The following is a 20,784-nucleotide window of genomic DNA, read 5'->3' as shown; positions in this document are numbered from 1 at the left end:
TCTCACTTGATAAAATTGTCGGAAACAAATAAGTATGCTGCAGAAGTTCTCCATGAGAAAAGTGAATGGATTTCAGTGCACAAGAGAAGTCATTTCTCTACGGAAACCTGTTGTGTGGGATAAGATTAGAAAATATTTATGCCTAAGATTATGCATGGGCATAATTGTTGTGAATAATGTGAAAGACTACTGGAGTATCTACCGTGAGCCTTGTGTCCCAATTTTCTCCAATACAGTGTTGCTCGACGAATATCTTCTCATCAGTAGATTCTTAGACCAAGGGGGCATCCTCAGTATGATCCATGGGTGAGATTACCACCTTTCTTATACTACAGCTGTACTGAGTAATTTAAGACCCACTACAAGCTGTACCCAAAGATAAAAGGATGACAGGTGTGTGTACATACAATACATAAATGACGTGCAAGGTATGACGAACTAATTTGAGCTCTGAGGAGTAATACCTATGTGTGCCATATTGACCTTTATTCAGGAATGGATTTTTATGCAACTGGGTCTCAAAAAGCCTCGCTCACACAGTAATGAGTATCGTAGAGAAGTGTTATCTTGTATACCAAAGGTTACAGAATCATTCAAAAGGTGTGTAGTTAACTTTACATCCATTTTATTTTTAAACCATGCAATTTGTATACTCTACTTGCCACCTTAATGAAGTTCCTCACTTTCTTGCTACTTGTGAAAGCATTTAATAAATTACCATGCTCCTCAGTTGCAAGGTGATCTAAAGTAAGAGAAACTAAATCAGTATTCAAACTACTTTCTCTTAGCATTGTGTAAGTAGATTACTGCTTTCAGTAGCACAAAGCCCATCAGCAAGAAAACATCCAATAGGCAGTTTCCAGTGGTCATTAATGGAAACCACCATATAAGTTTGGGATGCCTTAGCTACAGGTAAGCAGTTATTGTCCAGTTCAGTTCCCGTGTCATTGTAATCATGATAATTGTGTCCATCTCTCCATATGCTGGTGTATGGCCGTTTCATTCATAATCAGCGGCTTACCTTTCCCTGTTGCAACCAATGACCTCATGTGTAATGCAGAAAATGATGGTGATGTAAACCCTGGGCTACCTTCCATAGACTTATACTACCACTTGGGTGTGGTAAGCAAGCATCAAACATCCCTAGTGGACCTATATGTACTGTATGTGGTGAATAAAAGTTTATGTAAAAATTTTGAATATGTCGACTCCAGAAAAAAAAAAGTGTTCCTAATGTATTTTGTGTCGAATTTTTTGGTTCCTCCTCATGTAACAACACCATCAGACTCGGATTTTTTTTAATGTGATTCTAAACAACTGAATACAGTATATAGTTACTATTGTCTTGTATCACACAGTTAAGAGTTCCTAGAGAAACAAAATGTAAGTAGAGATTATTAATGTGAACTGTTATGTGATATAGACCAAAATAACATGAGGGGAATAATTTGGCCCAATAATTACCCACAGAAGAATGGACGACCCTTTCATTACGGTGCAGCTTGTTTCACTATCTGGTAAGGAACTAATATATTAATACTGTACAGTTCAATGGTTTTATTCATTCCTAAACAGTATTGATTTAAATAAACATACAAGAATCTAACAATTTCATATATGACCATTTGAATATCTGGTATCTGCTAGTAGATCACCTGTGGAAATAAAACATTAATACAATAAAAGAGTTTGTTTCATTTCATCATAATTAATTGAGTTATTATACACCCAAACCCATGGAAGTCGAATATAATGCTATAATCAGCCTCCACTCACCACGGGATCTCAGAGGAGTGCCGTACGATATGTTGGGCAAACACTTCATTTTTTACCGATTCACTTTTGGACCACTTAAATTAAATGGTCTTTCTTATTTTAGCTTCCCTACACGACCTATGGACTAATGTGAACTTGAGTCTTGTGTTAAAACTCATATTAACTTACGATATTACTGTATAAATATCTATAAAGGGTTTGGGGTTCAGTGTGTCGGTGTTGGGGTTCAGTCTGTCGGTGTCGGGATTCAGTGTGTCGGTGTTGGGGTTCAGTGTGTCGGTGTCGGGATTCAGTGTGTTGGTGTCGGTGTTCAGCGTGTCGGGATCGGTGTTGGGGTTCAGTGTGTCGGTGTTGGGATTCAGTGTCGGTGTTGGGGTTCAGAGTGTCGGTATCGGTGCCAGGAGCCAGTGACGTCAGACCATAACAACAGAGGTGAGGGCCAGAGAGAAGAATGTCACACGGTGCCCACAATAGGCCAGTCAGGTATGAATTAATGTATCTATAGAGTACCAAGGAGTAGTTTAATAATGTTTATAGTCACTAAGGCAGCCATAACGAGTCTCTTGAGATATAAGAATAAACCAAGTAGTAGTTTATTGGATATTGTGTTCACTGGTGTACCTCCAACTGGGCCCCACACATTAGTAACTGGGCCCCACACATTACTAACTGGGCCCCACACATTACTAACTGGGCCCACACATTACTAACTGGGCCCACACATTACTAACTGGGCCCACACATTACTAACTGGGCCCACACATTACTAACTGGGCCCCACACATTACTAACTGGGCCCCACACATTACTAACTGGGCCCACACATTACTAACTGGGCCCACACATTACTAACTGGGCCCACACATTACTAACTGGGCCCACATATTACTAACTGGGCCCCACACATTACTAACTGGGCCCCACACATTACTAACTGGGCCCACACATTACCAACTTGGGCCCACACATTACTAACTCACCTTGCACACTTCAAACAAGTAACCGTGATCCTGTGACAGAACTGCTTATCACTCTAATGGAAAACATTAAAAATTCATGGTTAAATTAAGACATCTGGACCCTGTCTGCTTGGAGTGTATTTAAAAGGAGTGTCTGTACAAATAATGACTGTGAAGGGTGGCATAATCACTTTAACTTGAAAGCAAGAAAAAGGCAACTTAACTTCTATCTGTTAATTAAGCTACTCCATAATGAAGCAAAACTAGTGACACTCCAGGTGCGGCTCTTGTCCGACGGTAAAATGCTACGAAAACAACGGGCCAAGTACAGTATGTACAAATGTCGTGTTGCGGTTTTGTCCAAAGATTAAATATAACTCATGAAACATTATGAGAGCCCTACCACAAGGCAGAGCGCACCAAAAGTTTAGTCCTTCAGCATATGCTTTCACCAAATTTCACGACACGACTTTTGTCTTTCATTATACATCACCAAGGACAGCTGTTTCACATGACATGGCTGTTTATCAGTAATGTTTGTATTTTTCTGCTGCGTTTTATCTTTGTGCTTTTGTACTTTTATCATTCATGCAAAAATAAGTTTTGTAAAATGTGTTCTTTAACCTAAGTGGTCCAGGTTGGTTACCTGAGATGGTCCGAGTTGGTATTTGATGGTTCAGGTTGGCAATGGGCCGAGTTGGACTGTATTCTGCTGTATTCTATCTTACTGTTCTTGCACACATAAACTAACTTATTTGAAGACTTGTATAGAAGAAAGTCAGTTCATATCTCAGGAAGAGCTGGTATATAATGTTAAGCAGCTGAATGTTTCACCACTACCACCAGAAGGAGCTGTTTGAGCTAATATTGATGACTACATCGCCATTGCATTATTTGTTTTGATGTTTATATTATTAATTATGGTATTATTTTAGTTTTGGTCATCTGGGAATCTTAGGAATTTAGGTTAAGTTAGATATAGTTCTGTGGCTGTGTTATGTTGGTTAGGGTAAGTTAAGTGAAATCAAAATCATTCAAAACGTCAAAAACCATTGGGATGACCGAAACTATAATTTTGCCCTTACTATATTTTTTATCAGTGAGTTCTGATATGATAAGTTTGGGGGGTTTGGTTAGGTTAAGTTGAACTTTTAAATAACAACTTTTTAACGTATTTGCCATAACTACGGCAGTGTCCACTATAAAACACAGTGAAGTTGCAGCATTATAAAAATTCGTTTTCTATGAAAAATCAGCAGCGGTGTAGTCGACTATAATTACTATTGTTTGTTTTTGTTATTTTTTTCCACAGATGTTCTTATCATAATAGTAAGTATTTTAAAAGAGGCAATATTTACTAGAACATAATAGAACTTGACCTAACCAACCAAAGAAACCTACCTAACCTTACCTAACTTCTTAGCTGGAGAGGGTGGACTCTCTGCCATATTAAACAGAAAGTACTTATTATGATATCCAGTGCCTAATTAAAACATCTTTGTTGAAGCTTCATGGTGTAACTTTAAGTTTTTCGTGAATTTGAGAGTACGCTCGAGTTGAGCATGTCGATTGTCAACAAACAGGGCAGATGACAACAAACTGACTCGGTAGATTTTTTGGAGGAGTATTTACGGTAAATAATTAATTTCTTGAGGTACAAAGTAAGTAGAAGTATCATTTTAGGTTCATATGATCAGTTTTTCACCATATTTTACCCCACAATTTCCCTCATCCTTCATGCTCTGCCCATTAGTGGTGATTTATGATCATAGAGAAAAGCTAAAAAAAAAAGGGAATTTTATAATTATAATAAAAGGTTGTTGCCTCTTTAAAAATACCTTAAAATGATAAGAACATTTGTGGAAAAAAATAAATGAAATTGAACAACTCCTTCTGGTGGTAGAGCTGTTCTCAGACATTACCCAATTTTATATACAAATTATTAACAAAATAACACCTTTATCAACCTACCTAACCTTATATAATGCACGTTCATTCTGGAATAGGTATGTTAGGTTAAGTTAGGTTAGGTTGGTTGGTTTATCTTCTTTATGATGACCTGATAGTGTTGGCTGCTCGGAGATGGCAAGTCTGTCTGGGTTTGTGTTCATAAAAAAAAGGGTTAAACATTAAAGCTTCAATTCTTCCAACCATTTCATTTATTTTTTTTTATTTTTTGTGAATTAAGACAAGTTTTCCTCAAGTTGTTCCTTCTAACAGGACGATGTTGTAAACTATTACCCACTACTGTAGTCCACATCCTCCCCGAGAATTGTAGCCAAACCCAACCTTACCTTACGTAGCCAAGTGAGAGGTTCCGACTTTGATCCCCGGGCAGGGTGAAACTGTGAGCAAGATTCTTAATGCCATTTGTCTCTGTCTATCCAGCGGCAATAGTAGTCCTGGATGTTAATTGATTTATGGATCGTGTTCCGGGGTAATGGTTAGCCAGTGCAGTTGGCGAGTTGTATGGTCTTCTTGGATTATTCCTTGACACTGTGGTTATACAGGTCGTTAACGAAAGGTGTGGTTTTTGTGTTGGTGACAGCTTCTACACCTTAAACAAACCTACACTTATACGATGCTCCATTCACATGAGTTTATCAAATGGGTCCACAGCATAATTTATCACTCATAGCACCTCAATATAGGAGCCTAATTCAACAAAACTTTACTTGAACGGTAGCTTAGATTTTTTTTTTAAAGTACCGTATGTTACCATGTTCCACCTTCACTACGGGGACGCCACTTTTAATATTTGATTTGGCTAACACCAGACAATTTTATTCATTTCATAGGGAAGTCTGTACACAGTGGATTAGGAGTGATACAGTGTCTTGTAGAATATAATAATGAGTTTTGTATTTATAAGGTAATACTTGTTTACTGTATGTTGTTTTTATTGGATGTTTACTTAATATATAATTACAATATTCACCACAGACCGGGTCACATGCCTACTAATGGCATGGGTCAGGGAGGGGCGTGGGTGCCAGGGATGAACATGCCCCCCTTGGGATTTGGTGTAGTGCCACAGCAACCAGGTGGCATAATGATGGCACCGGCACAGGTTGGAGGTCAGCAAGTGATGCCTCAGGGTGCACACATAACAAACTGGCACCAACAGCAGTTTATGGCAGCCAAGGTATGAGTATTGTACCTCAGATGTTTTGAAATACTGTAGGCTTCTTTTTTATTCAAGAACCTTAAATGATTATTATTTATATGTTCTTCACAATGACCAGACTTTATTCCTATTAAATTTTAGGTTCCTGTTTATTGTAAATCCAATAATTTAGTACAGTAATCATATTGGGCTCTTGAATAGAAAAAAATACCACGTATTTTTTCTAGTACATGAAAGAAATAATTAATAGATATAATATGAAGAAGAGATATATACATTTTGAAAGATATAACAAAAAAAAACCTATAATATGCCTACCGGCCTCTCTCTATCGTCCATTGTGTTCACTCTTTATTAGCAGTGCAAATATTATAATGTTCTCATCTTCAATCATTCACGTGTTCCCTTCCTTGACCTTCTCGGTTCAGTACAGTATCTCTCCAGCTTCGACTCTCAGTCATTCATTCCTCTGCTTAATCCTTGCACACACACACACGTTTTTTCCAATACTTTGATCATCACTGTCTCTTTATGCATCTGATTCACTGCAAAAATTTCGTCCTGGTCATTGCTGTGATGTGGATCAAGAATATCTAGTTGTATTTACCCTTAATATAATAGTTACATAAATATACTACAATATTTATCAGAGATGAGAAATATTAAGATGACAAAATTATGTTCGTAGTAAATGGTTTTTTCTCTTTCTCACAGCAGATGGGTATTTCAAGTGCTCCTGTAGGTGTTCAACCCTTGAGTCAACAGCAACACAATCAGCTTCAGCAACAGCATTTCAACTCACAGCAACAGTACCAGCATCACCTACAACAGCAGCAGCAGCACCTACAGCAGCAGTGGGTTGAGGTTCACAAGAAGGCGGCGGTGGAGCAGAAGAAACTGTACGAGCAGTTGATAAAGCAGAGGCAGTTTGATGAGCAGAAGATGAGGCTTAAGGCATTCAGTAGTTCTAAAAAGGTAAGTACTGTACTGTAGGTAGTTAAGGTGTAAGTTATGAACATAAACAATGACTTCTTCTGAATCTCTGCTGATATTGTACAGCAGTGGTCCCAACCTTGTGTAGGCTCTGGGTCACAGTTATCATTGTAAATATAGTGGAGGGAACCAAAACTTTGGATTTAGATAAAACAAAAAAATCTCATATATACTGTACAGTTATTTGCAGTTTTACACGTCTAAGTGTTACCAGTTACATACGTCCCCGTAGAGAAGGGGTTAATTTTACATGTGCACTCCCATCCATACCTTATATTACTCCTCCTGTAAAGTCCTTAAAGAACCTTGATGATAATGCAGAGTGATGAATTATGTCCACACTTACTTCTAGCATCTCGTTGGTCATGTACAGTAGCTGAGAAGGTGTTGGTGACTTGCTAGAGAGAAAAATACTTAGTTATTATGTAATTTGAAAGTCACACGGAGTAGCTCTCACACGATACCTTTATTTTCTTGACATTTTAGGCAGGGGTGAGCGCTGACTCCATGATTGAGAATATACTCGGCACGAAAGAGACACTGAGGATGAGGTCACCACCACAACCCAAGAAGGTAAAATAGTGTGTATGATTGTCTCTCTTCTGTTACTATTATTATTATTATTTTGAAACTGTAAATAAAAGGGTTAGAAAGATGTACTTAATGAGTGAAAGAATGAAATATGGTTTTTGGAAGGTGATGCCACAGTACACTCACCCTCCCTTGTATGGTGCTGGCATTCCTCCACACCTCTGAGCATTTCTCCTCCTCCAGGTTCCACATTTTATCTTACAAATCTATATCTTTATTGTGCGTAATGAGTATATATGAAATTTAAGAAGGCCATCACCACCACATACACCGTACAGGTGCCAGGAAATACAGTAGTATCACCAATGGTTTTAGGACATTTGGTTATCGGGCAATTCGTCACTGGATCAATATAAACCTAACCTAACTTATTCATGGCTTCATCACCTCCAAAATAAAAGGAAATGTGATCTAAATTTAATAAATATAACGAGGTATTCAATAGACTGGTAATGAATTGTCCAGTGATGAAATGTCTGCCCACCACCACCACCACTGCCATCACCACCACCACGTACCAGAAAGTAGTGACATATTCAACTAAATAATCCCATGATGTGTTTCCTCTTACAGGTACCAACAGGTGAAGGTGTAGTGAATCAAGGGCCAAGTCAAATCAAGCAAGGTACACCTGTTGATTGGTCCAAGCTGAACAATATGAACACTTTGTTTGGTGTGACCCAGGTGAGATATTCAATACTTTATTTCTGATGCGTTGACAGTAATGACAAACTGAGTGGCTGTAGTCTAGACACTCCTTAATTTATGGAAAGGTTTTGGAAGACCTTTTGTTAATTGATTTCTCTTAAATTGGTTCACATTTCTCCACAGACTCTCATTATAAACATCAGATTCTCTGATGTCGGGGTGACAAAATGATATAACTTCAGTAGCGATCAGAAACTCATGGATATCCCCACGGACGACATAAAATACGCCACTCTAGCTGGCATACTCGACATTCACTTACTTGACACGTTTTACTAACAATAAGGACAGTTGAAGCGTTCTACACCACTCACAATGGATCTTGAATGTTCCAACTGTAAGCAGACATATCTAAGTTGACTCAAAACAAGGGTGTTCTCTCTCACATTCAAATTCATTTTATAGAGAGGTTGGTTTCAATAAGTCAGAGAAAATGGGATAACGGAGGACTGAGGTGTCTTGAAGTGATGAGAAAACGGACTCCTGAGATGGAGGACTCAAACGAAAGCAGAGTTACATGTTTTGTGGGCTATTGAGCGTAGTATGAATCATTTGATTTTGGCGCTAACTGACGTGTAAGACCGTGGTCGTTACATTGGACGTTCAACAAACTTGTATCAAAATATGTGTGTGTTGTCTCCAGAACATCAACCAGGAGTCACATACCAGATTCATTCATTCTAAGTTAGTGATCAATTAATGAGTGTTGAAGATTTTTCTTTATATCATTTAACTTCTTTTTTGTATACATTTTCCACCACTACATTTACTTGGAAATAGTTTGTGGGTGATGAAAGAGATGGATAAATGGATAAAAGATTTGGTTGACAGTAAATGCTTAGTGTATATGGGGACAGTAGAGGATAGATAAGGAACAAGTAACTGTGGGAAATAACAGCTGTAAGAAGTGTGAGAGTGAGAGAGAGTTCAGGTTAGGTTGATAGTGCTTAATGTCACCATGAGGAAAGTCTCCATTAAGTCTGTTGTAATTCCCGTGAATGTTACGTAAGAAGATGACTCGTCATTTTAACATTAAGAAAACTATACGTACAAAAACATTTAATGGCAAATATTTATAACTTTGTTTAAAGGTGTGAAAAAGTAAATTCAGGCAACCTCTAACATGTGAACAGTTTCCCGTGGGTGAACTGAACAGGAATTTTCATCACAGGCTAAAATAGATGAGGCTGGTAAGGTTTCTCTTGTCTACTACCTTATGACTTTGTGAAAGTAAATATCGGTAACTGAAAATTTGATCGTTATTGTTATTTTTCAGTCGACATTTTTGATAGTACTGTACAGCCAAGTAATATTTTGTTGTTGTTTTTTATAGGAGAGAGGAGCCATCCCACCTGTAGCTGGACTAGTGGGACAGACAGCCACTCAGCCACTAGATGACTCCTCTGAGATAACACTACCTGGAGTGGTCATGGATCCTGGTGCTCAGATGTCACTGGGGAAACTGGATGGTTGTACAGGTGGTCCTCCAGTGTTACCCGTTGGTCCCCCGGGAAGTTCAGCAAGAGGCATCGTCGGTATTGGAAATAACGGCAGTGCGGTTCCTCTCGTGGAAAGTGGGGGTAACATGGCAGTCGGTAAGCACCGCGGCGAGGGTAAAGCGCTGCCGCTCCCTGGCTGGTTGAGCGACAAGTCCTGCGTGCCGGCGGTGTACCAACAAGCCGGGTCGCTGGTGGAAGGCAAAGATGGATGGGTTGACACGAGCCGGGCTTATATGCTGCTGATGAAGACTGGTCTCCCTGCTCCCTTCTTGGGTGTGTTGTGGGAGATGGTCAACCAGACTCAGCCCGGACAGCTGCTGACTCAGGAATTTACAGCACTTTTAGCACTTGTTGCACTTGTACAGGTAAGTAAGATGTTTTATATGGACAAAAAGTAATAACTAAGGTTATGCATAATATGTATGGAAGGAAAGGAAGATGTTGATGAATGTTAGGAAGTCTCTTTCTCTGGTTCTTGTTTGTAAGCAAGTTTGATGTACAGAAATGAGAATTAAAAGGCAGACAGGATGGTAGTTTTAGTTGGTGTCCAGAAGGTACAGAAAGAACTTTTCTGCCCCTGGTGGTGCCTGTGAGGGATGTGATGGAGGGCAAATTTGCATCAGTAAAAAGAGTGCAGCACAAAAACAGGCACTGTATCATTGATTACATCTGCTCAAGAACATAGTTACACTGGCTTCTTTTATTTAATTCCTTGGTGTAGAGTTCAAGATCGTAATTTATGTGCTTTCCATTTTATAGGAAGCACTATCTGTCTCACTGGTATTTTCAAGGATATACCCTGTAGTATATTAACTAATTGCTATTTTCTATTAATTTTCAGAATGGTCAAGCCATCTCAAACAGAGACATACTAAGTACAGTGAAGGAACCCATTTTACCCATTATTGACCATCCAGCTCTCCTTCCTCTTGTCCAAGATTACATCCAGCAAAGACAACAACAACAGCAACAGTCAGAAAATAGTCAAGAAAGTGGAGTGGCAGCGATGTCATCAGAAGGAGGGCATCAACCTCCATCAAAAAGTAATGATGATGATGAGTTTGATGATTTTGTCAGTGGACCTAATCAAGGTGGAACCATGAACATGTTCCAGTCTGCTTCTGTCATGAGTCAACAGTTGCCAGGTGCTACAGGACAGCTCCCTCCACCCACTATCTTGCCCCCTGGACCAGGAGGAACCTCACAACTCAGTCAGAAACCCATGATACCTAGTGTGGACAAGATAAAGAGAATGAACCTTCCTAAAGTAGGTTTTTCTCCTGAACTTTCACCCAGCACTAGTTTTGATCATACCTGTGATGATGAGTTTGACGACTTTCAGAGTGCAACCGCTACCAGTGGGGCCGCTTCATCCACACGGATGACCCACGCAGTCCAACCCGGTTTCCCTTTGGCACACGGCAGCCAACATGTTGCTCCAGTAGCTGCTGCAGAGCCCTCTCAAGCTGCACCAGTACTGCTGCAACCTGAAAAGTCTGGTGGATCAGGAGACAAGTATGCAGTGTTCAGGGAGCTAGAGGCTCCATCAGAAGGAACATCAGATCCCAACTTTTCACAGTCCCAGTCTCACTGCTCTGAGAGTACTGCAGAACCCTCCGACGAAAGCTTCGGAGATTTCTGTAGCAGTGAGCCAGTGAGTTTAACAAACACTCTCTCCAGCTTGCCACCTATGCTACCAAGTGTGACTAGTGCAGGACCAGGGACAAATAACAACTCACCTGTTAGTTTTGAGGTTTACAGCACTCCACCAGAGATGGTGCCAGAAACTAGTGTTGATAATTATTTTGAGGCAGACTTTGGTGGTGCATTTACTTCAGCAACTTCCACCCAGTCGATGAGTAATTATGCCGACATTCACGAAGCCATGAAACGAGCAGAAATAGAACAGAAGAAGAAAGAAGTGAGTGATTGGAGTGATCCATTTGGGGAGTTTGAGGAAGCACCCAGCAACACCTCACTGTCATCAGCCGCTGGTGTCCTGCCTGTACCACAACTGAGTGTGAGTGTTATCACTTTATTCTTACCCTTAACAACTCTCTCATCCCCAAAAGTTTTAAATGAAGTGAGGGAAACATTTTACTGAATGTTTGTTATATTTATGAGGGATATTATTTGCTGTAGTAATAGGTCAGGTGTTGGTTGGTAATAAGGTCTTTTATATGGGAAGTGAAAAGTACAGGTAATGAGTTGAAATGATAAGGTAATTATATTTTTCATAAAACATATATAAAGGTGATTTAAAATTCTCAGGTGTAATGTAATTAATATAGTAAATACTTAGCACCAATTAATCAGTAATATATCATGGAAGTTAGTAATAAATAAAATATTCTTATGAAGTTAATGATACCAAGTAGTGGGCATTTTTATGTTTTAACTTCCCAACTGCTTCCACAGATATACCGGTAGTTTATATATTCATTACAATGTTTACTGTGTGTGGCATGAGGGATAGCTACAGGGTGTCTCGGAATAATGTATACACACTGCCTCACACATCAACGAGTGAGGATAATGTTGTTGTTGTAATGCAAGAATTCACGGTCACCAAAAAAAAATCTGTGAGGGAATGTGGATAGTACAGGGGGCCCCCAAGTTCGCGGATTTTTACTCCGCGTGAATTCTCGGTTATTCACGGATGACACCCTGGATGTACCCAAGAATGTCTGTGGTTAGTTTTAACGTAGACGTCATTTTTGCAGATGGGACAGGGAGCCACTCATTCTAGAGACAGTAATTTCTTTTACCTGTATTGTAAATGTGTGTGTGTGTGTGTGTGTGTGTGTGTGTGTGTGTGTGTGTGTGCGTGCAAATCAGTCAGTGCTCTATTAATAAAGTACTGTAATAGAGCACTGACTTGAGGGGAGACTCACATTTTTAATAAATTTGTTTCTGATTATTTGTGAGATGATTTTCCAATTATTATTTATTTGTATGTGTTTTGTGTGTGTGTGTGTCTATACAATACAGGTAAAAGTAATTATTGTCCTAAGGGCAAACACATAAAGGGAATACCGGTATACATTTCTTTGTACACAAGTAAAAATGTACCCCCTTCCGCAAATGTTATTCACGGATTTGGCGATTCACGGCCCCTTTTGAGAACCTAACCCCCGCGAATTTGGGGGGCCTCCTATATATATTTTTGAGAGATTTTACACATTAGCAAAAAATTCCAGATATTTTATTTGCCAGAGAAGTTTGGTCACTGTAACCTTTTAATACTCTGTGTATGGGGTTCACTCCCCTCCGTGTTGAATAACATCATCGAGCATTAACCAAATAAAATATTAAAAGTGGCATCCCCATAGTGAAGAGGGTTAGCTTAGTTTAGGTAGAGTTAATCACTTAAAGTTTTAACGAGGTTTGGTTAGGTTAGGGTTAATCGTCTACAGTTGTAACGAGGTCATCGTTACTTTATAGCTTGGAATTAGTGACGAGGAAGATGAAGACTTTGGGGATTTCATGGGTCCAGACACCGGCATCGTCGAACCCAGGTCGAACCGGCCGTTCCCGAGCCTCTCTGAGAATTTAGGAGAGACTCAATCTGTAGCAAGGTGAGGAGGAGTCTATTGAGTATTAATAAGATTACATTAACTTGCTGTAACTCAGGTATGGAAGCCAAGTCACATTAATTTTGTCTCATGTCAGAAGTTGTCCTTGAGAGAAATTCAGTATTACATTAGAACAACATATCACATACTGTACTACATTGATAAGTCATGACACTGTAACTGGTAATACTTTATGTTTCTATCAGTCTCGAGCTGCCGGGTCTGGAGATGACCGTCGGACTACAGCCTTCTGAAACCCGGGGATCAGGGTCCAATCAGTCCCCGGACCTCTTCATGCAACCCAGGTAAGAAATATGTGTGTTTTGTTTCTTCAGTCACTGGTTGATGATGACACTATGAGGTATGCAGTCGGATGTGATTTCTCCGTTTTTTCCGTTTTTTTTTCTTTCGTTTTAGATCCGTTGAGAAAAATGGGGGGGTATGACCATGACGAGAAAAACGTTTGACAATAAATAACAATAATTAACCTCTAGGGTCGATGGGTCTGCCACGCAAGGAAGACGAGCCAGTAGACTGAGTGCAATATAGTGGGGTCACTCTATATGTTCATGCATTACATCATATACAGTGGTCCCTCGGTTAACGAACACAATTCGTTCCAGAAGGTCGTTCGTTAACCGAAAATTTCGTAACTGAAACCATTGTTTCAATGGGATTTTGGGTAATTGGTTCCAGCTCACCGAAAATTACATACAAACTAAAAATAAATGCAGTAAAGTACACTTACTTTGAGGTGTGCATGTAGAAGGCTCCTAGTTGATGATGATGGGAATTAGAATGGGGGTGGAGAAGGGAGAAGAGAAGGCATTGGGGTGGAAGAGAAGTCACCCCATGCTTCATGTCGCCATTTCACCCATAAAATTTTAGTTCACTAGGTGTAATTCAAGATTATTTTCTTTAAATCAACACTGCACTGCATTATATATTGTCAATATGTAAAATAAACTTCAGAATGACCAATAATTGTACTGTAAAAACGTAAAAGTAGTTTATGTTCAAGAGAGTCTCAAGCAAGATGCTTCCTCCACTGAGCAGGGACACAAACTGACGCCATTCTGGGTGAGTCAAGTGGCTGTTTGGCGCGCTAAAAACTAGTTTCCTGTACTTCAATTATGTTAAATAATTGTTAAAATGACTAAAAACTTTAATATTAGACTTGGAAAATTATTGAATAGTACAACCTTCTTTGATATTTACTCAAATGGTAACGAATTTAAGCCCTAAAACCGATTTCTGTATTGGCGGACTAATACTACAGCTGGTGAGCAGGCGAAAGCATGTTAGGAAAAATTTGTAAGGAATTCGTTAACCGAATTTTTTTCATTAACCGAATTGAATATTCTTATGGAAGTTAATTCGTTAACTGAAATTTCGTTAACCGAGGTGTTCGTTAACCGAGGGATCACTGTACTCTATTTCTCATTGGCTGAGTATTGCTTATTTTACATTCTATTCTTTGATTCTTTAGTATTTCATTGACCAAAGAGGTTGCAGCAGGACAAAATAAGAGGAAATTTTTGTTAAAGAAACAGTTTGAATCAAAGAAAACAGAGTGTGAGAAAATGGGTCAAAAATCAAGGAAGAGCAGAGGCCTTCCAGCAACACAAACAGAAGAGTTTAGTCTTCCTGAAAAAACCAGCTGATGCAATTAAATCTAAGAATAAAACAAAACCAAATGAGAGAATATTACATGAGAAAAGAACTAAATATTTTGTTTGTATACATCATGGAACAAGCTCATTTTTTGTTATTTTTGTACTACATATGCTGTTTTTACCCCAGTTACTGGTGGTGCATTAGAGAGAAATCCCATTGGTAAGTATTAATTTTTGAATTCTCACACAATACAGTGCAAAAGAAGTTTTCCTTTTAGTTTATCTTCTCTCAATAATGGTGTACAATTAAAACTATTAAACAAATTCAAGTTTTGTAACAACTGAAATTTGTAAAGGAATTATTAAGACTATATTCATGGAAAATATTGTTGCAATAAACATACAGTACCTGTTTGATTTTGGGTACTGTGTATTATAACTATCAGGTGCTCAAGAAGTGGCGGTGCGTTGGTGCGTCGTGTCCATTGTTTGCTGGTATTGTCATCAGTGATTGCGGAATTCACGATGTTATGCTCCACCTACACACAGCCTGTTACTAGATTATCCCCCACCTCCTCTATTCCCCCACACACACACACACTACAGTGGGCGACATCTGTTGGCCGACCATACCATTTCCCCGAGCTGTTTCGAAACTTCAGACTCAAGGCATTTCGAACCCTCACTGTGGATGGGTAGTGGACACGACTTTGGTGCACAATAGTACCTTCCTTCATTATTTGTGGCAGCAACGGAAAACAAGAACAAACATTTGATGATTTTCTTCTTTTATATTCTCAGAAGTGATATCGGAGGTGTTGAGGACCACTTGCGTACCCTCTCCTTAGATTCCTCGTCTGTGTTTGGGGAAAGCCCTGGAAATGGTGGTGGTAAGTGTTGAGTACTTTATATTGTTCTTATCCCCTTATGTATGGGCTCCCCTTTGAGCTGAATAAAATCATTTGATATTGGCCAAATAACATATTAAGAGGTTATTAATGTTGTTAAGGCTTCACCTACACAAGTACAGGACAAGTGTTCTGTCTATGACTGTCATAGACAGAACACTTGTCCTGTACTGTACTTATTTCGCTCTGTCTTACTCTCTCTAAGACAGATGTTTTTTTCAGTGTCCATGATAAATCTTGAGTCCTTATTTAAATTTACCCGATATTTAAACCTCTTTATCTTGGCTCCATTTTCTCTCATACTATTCCCTACTGTCATCCTCCTCCCTCCCTCCCTCCTACTGTCATCCTCCTCCCTCCCTCCTACTCTCATCCTCCTCCCTCCCTCCTAGCTGTTAAGATTTTTTCTCTCTAAAACAGTCAAGAGCACCACTGTAACATAAGACCATTTATTCCAAGTCTTGATAAACAAATGATCTACGACCATACAACAGGCACGACAACAAGTGGCGTCGGAGGCGCGACACAACCAGTTGGCTCAAGTTCTGTGATGGACTCATTCAACAGCGGTCTGGTGGACAAGTATAGCATCATCAGGGAGGAGGCTAGCAAGGTATGACACAGCACACACACACACCCCAATGGTTGTTATGTGCACCTCTGGATCGTTGAGTGACTGTATTCCTTCATAATCTATACATGACTTAATTACTTACCATCACTACTCAGCTCAGTTGCCATTTTGACTTTTTATCTTGAGAAAGTCCATAGTGTACCGTTAGTTTTAGTGTTTATCATAGGAATCTAATTGATACAGTATCTAAGTTGTTTTATTTACCAGAGTCAGTTTGTTGTGGCCTCTTTATTAGGAACGTTGTGAAAGAAAATGTTGTGTTGATTATCCTGTGTCATAGTCTAACATCAGTACTGTACAGGGTGTTAATTTGGGAGGCTTATTAACACCCTGTGAAGTGGACAATAACTGATTTTGTAACGGGCTGATTCTTTCTCTTTATAATTTACTCTCCAGATACTCTTTTCTGTTATTATTCTTTATTTATAAATGTATTTTATACTCTTGCTTATATTCTTATATAAGTAATTCTTTCCTTAGTTATGTACCGGTATGTTTTTTAGATTAAACTTTCATGGTGTAGTTATTTAATAATTTCCAGGCTGTCTTTTTAGTTCCACAATTTACATAGGTACATGTCTCAGCTGTCTTTTCTTATACTTTCCAAGTCTTTCATTTCTTTTCATATACTGTATATTATATTTTCTAAATTTATATGTCCTTACCTTTCTGAAGTATTTACTCTGTTTTACTTATATTCTCATACATGGGTTAGTCTGGGGAACCATGTTATTCTTAGTACAACACTTATTATACTTACTAAGGGTAGCTGCCACCACCCAGCTTTTTAGTATATAACATAACTCATGGAAAGTTTTTGGGTAGTGTGGTAGATGTATAGGCACGTGAGTAAGTATTATTTTCTGGGAACCAATGTTTAGAAGGAGTAGAGTGGTGATATTCGTAGATTACTAATTCAACATTTATTAACACAGTGAGTGGATAAGATGTGACTTAAATTCACCCAGACAAAACTGGACCTTTCAGGTCTTACTGTACCATTGATAAAACAGCACCGCAATTACTCATTAATTCATCAAACACTTCAGGTACTTATTACCTCATTAAACAACTCCAAGTACTTGGTATATCATTTAACTATTTCAAGATTCATTACTTCATTACACAACTGTTGTATTATTTCTCTGACCCGTAAGATTCAGGAGTTACTACACACGGTCAGATAACACTGGACCCTCAGGTCGTTCTTTTAAGTAAAAAAATTACATCTTCAATTCTAGGTTACAACATTTAACAATCATTATATTATTTCATTGTCACCGCAAGTGAATAATATGACACACTTGATATTATCCCGAATTAAAATAGTCTTTATAACAACACGTTATTTCGGATGGCTAAGGTGACACTTTAACGAGTATTCAGTGGTTTGGTGTGGACTCAACTCCGAGAATAACAATAACCCGGGTACCACCAACATTCATGGATTCAATACTAAACCTGGGATGACTATATTTCTGCTAGTCATCCCCAAGCATGGATATTAATAAGGCTCCATACATATAGCCAAGAACAGTAGATGGACCACACTCAAGACGGAGTCAGTGGGCCAAAGTTGTTTACAGGCTCGCCCGCTAGCTCGGAGCGCCTGGCCCGGGAAGGGTTGACTCGTGGCGGTGGGCCGTGGCGTCTGCCCTGGGATTCTAATCTCGCCACCTTAAAGACATCCTTCGAGAGCCATCGTGCCCATAGGCGGCTCCTGAACCTCAGTCGTGTTGCCAACACACGCAACAGCGTCTGGAGACGTGGAGGAGAAATCACAGAGGGAGTGAATATTTAACTTCACTATACAAAACATACGTTTGGCAACGGTCCAGACGATATCTAAATCTCTACGTTACTCGACTTTATTGGCACAGAAGTTACTATGTTAAAATATGAACACTGATATTCACAAAAAATCGACTAAGTTAAACTGAATTAACATTGCGGCGTGGAACACTGGTTAACATACCTGGAGACGTGGAGGAGAAATCACAGAGGGAGTGATTTTTCCTCGCGCGTCGGCATATATACGGGCCTGAGGGCATATCCCTATGAGAAAGACTAATTTTACTAACAATAGACCTTCTATTCAAAGTAGTCGCTGGACACCTAGCTGTGACCGTCAGTGTCACAGATCAGGCTAATTTTCTACATCTATATTTATGATCTAATCAGAGATTGAGTTTGTCAGGAAAGAGGTGAAATGGAGTTACTTGCCTGACCACAGCCCAGGCCGAAACAACCGTTAAGTTTTGGAGAATTTTGAGTTTGACAGGAAACGTTCAGGAGATTAATGACTTTCTTAAATAGACAACTGACACTAACTAAACTATAAACATCAGATTCTCTGATGTTTGGGCAACAAAATAATATAACTTCAGTTGCGATCGGAAATTCAGGATACTCCCATGAAACGACATAAAATACGCCACTCTAGCTGGCAAACTCAACACTCACTTACTTGACAAGTTTTACTAACAATAAGGACAGTTGAAGCTTTCAACACCACTCACAATGGATCTTGAATGTTCCAACTGTAAACAGACTTATCTAGGTTGCCTCACCAATTGCAACCACAGTTGCAATTTCAAATTCTGTCATTACTAAGGAATAATGAAGTCTCGGGTACATTCAAGATTGAGAGAAAACGGCAGACTCAGGCATCCTGAAGCTCTGAGAAAATGGACTCTTCAGATGGGGAACTTCAATAAGAAAGCATAGCTACATGTTTTGTGGGCTATTGAGCGTAATATGAATCGTCTAATTTTACCTTAACTGACATGTATGACTGTGGTCATTACAAAGTAAGAATGGGAAGAGCTAGAGATATTGGTTAGGATTAAGTATCAACTGTTGAATTAAAAATACAACCCACTCATTTATCTTATTACATCTCACTCATCTTATTACAGAACACTCATGATGAAGCTCACACTGGGTCGTGGCAGAGGTGTCTGGAGTGCAGCGTGGGGCTACTGGAAGAGGCTCGTGACACTCTATCTAAACTCACTCAGACGAAGCTCAAGACTCAGGTTCTTGTCACCAGTCAGATGCAAGATTATTTAGCCAGTGAGTGTTACAGTTTAATCCTTGGTAATACTGTAGTAGGTTTTAGGGTTACTACATAGCAGAAAAAAATATATAGGACGTAAAGTATATATTTGTGTGAGAGATTTTCATTTATGTAGAGCAGAAACCTTTGTAGAACTGATGTGTATAGTATATATATGTATGTCTGCAATAAACTCTTCACAATTTTGGATTTATTTAATTTATACAGTAATTAAAATGTTTGGTTTTAGATTTACAGGAAGTGTGGTTCGTATGTAAACGTATATCATCATCTAGTCAGCAAGTTACGACCAGTTCAAAAGTAGACGACCTATTAACTCGAGCCAAATCTCTGTGGGGCGAGATATCAGCTGCCTCAGACGACAGCGTGGTTAAGGTAGGTGTTATGGCCAAGGGATAACTTTACTGAAAAAGACCTAGTGTAGATTATAGCCTGGCCTTGAGGAAAGCATGTGTGATACTGACAGAAGCTCATAATTTAAATGTTGAGTAAGTGTGCAGGAAAAATATGGTGACTATTTAGAAGTACTGTATCATGCTGGCGACCGTTAGAAGGGATGTACCTCTACTGTTCCAATATACAGTACACCTTTGTCTCCCTTTTTTTTTTATAAACAGTTGCCATTTTTGCTTCTTTCTGTGCCTGGGACATTGACTCAGGGGTCCACGTGGATGTGATTAGGTGATGGGGTCGCAGGGTAAGCAGGTAGTGCCTCTGTTTTATTTAAACCATGCTTCTCTCTCTACTCTGCAGGCTGCAACACTGGAGGGAGACAACCAGATGGGTGATAATGAAGTGTGTGGAGTCTGTCTCTCGGGAGGAGGAAACAAACTGACTTACGGTGGACACTCGTACCATCCTCCGTGTGCTAACCTCTGGCTTAACTGTGTAGATCTTCTCTTGCCTTCCTTAACGCCTGTCACTTTACTTTGATTATAGCAGATCATAGTAGACCCGTTACAACATATAAGATTTATTTGGAACACCTAAGGAATACAGAAGAAGTTACTTTGACTGTACTCTTCTCAGGAAATAGACCTCATTTTTCAGAAGTGTTGGGTGGCTTTAATGTGCTTAGGTTATGATGGAATATTCTATACAGTACTAGTATATATATATATATATATATATATATATATATATATATATATATATATATATATATATATATATATATATATATATATATATATATATATATATATATATATATATATATATATATATATATTTTTAGTCCATATTACCTCACCAGCCAGGACTCGAACCCTCGACCTAATGCATGGGACCAGGGAATGCTACCGACCTGAGCCAGGACT

General features: G+C 39.0%; 1 protein-coding gene across 2 annotated transcripts; it reads left to right on the top strand.

Moving 5' to 3' along the window:
• The first annotated feature begins 2,141 nt into the window (after positions 1-2,141).
• On the top strand, positions 2,142-20,671 carry LOC121877834 (synergin gamma-like). Of its 2 annotated transcripts, none has more exons than XM_042383722.1 (14): positions 2,142-2,259; positions 5,679-5,880; positions 6,580-6,837; positions 7,342-7,428; positions 8,020-8,130; positions 9,488-10,018; positions 10,495-11,673; positions 13,098-13,231; positions 13,435-13,533; positions 15,646-15,734; positions 16,247-16,365; positions 19,305-19,461; positions 19,695-19,840; positions 20,219-20,671. In XM_042383722.1, exons 1-14 carry the CDS (start codon positions 2,228-2,230, stop codon positions 20,396-20,398), a joined length of 3,324 nt encoding a protein of 1,107 aa, XP_042239656.1. In that variant the 5' UTR covers positions 2,142-2,227; the 3' UTR covers positions 20,399-20,671. The 2 variants fall into 2 exon arrangements, with proteins under 2 accessions (XP_042239656.1, XP_042239655.1); XM_042383721.1 differs by having other exon boundaries at positions 2,143-2,259; positions 6,577-6,837.
• The last annotated feature ends 113 nt before the right edge of the window (positions 20,672-20,784 follow it).

This window comes from Homarus americanus, unplaced genomic scaffold (genome assembly GCF_018991925.1).
Source record: "Homarus americanus isolate GMGI-L3 unplaced genomic scaffold, GMGI_Hamer_2.0 scaffold24523, whole genome shotgun sequence".
Classification (NCBI taxonomy): Eukaryota; Metazoa; Arthropoda; class Malacostraca; order Decapoda; family Nephropidae; genus Homarus; species Homarus americanus.
Note: the sequence above shows the minus strand (reverse complement) of the source record. Positions and strands in the feature narration are given on the sequence as shown.

Excerpts from the sequence above, each read along its gene's own strand:
- LOC121877834 (XM_042383721.1), top strand. The coding sequence starts at position 2,228 with ATGTCACACGGTGCCCACAATAGGCCAGTCAG. Across the intron at positions 5,881-6,576 it reads AGCAGTTTATGGCAGCCAAG|CAGATGGGTATTTCAAGTGC; the intron begins GTATGAGTATTG and ends TCTTTCTCACAG. Across the intron at positions 10,019-10,494 it reads CACTTGTTGCACTTGTACAG|AATGGTCAAGCCATCTCAAA; the intron begins GTAAGTAAGATG and ends ATTAATTTTCAG.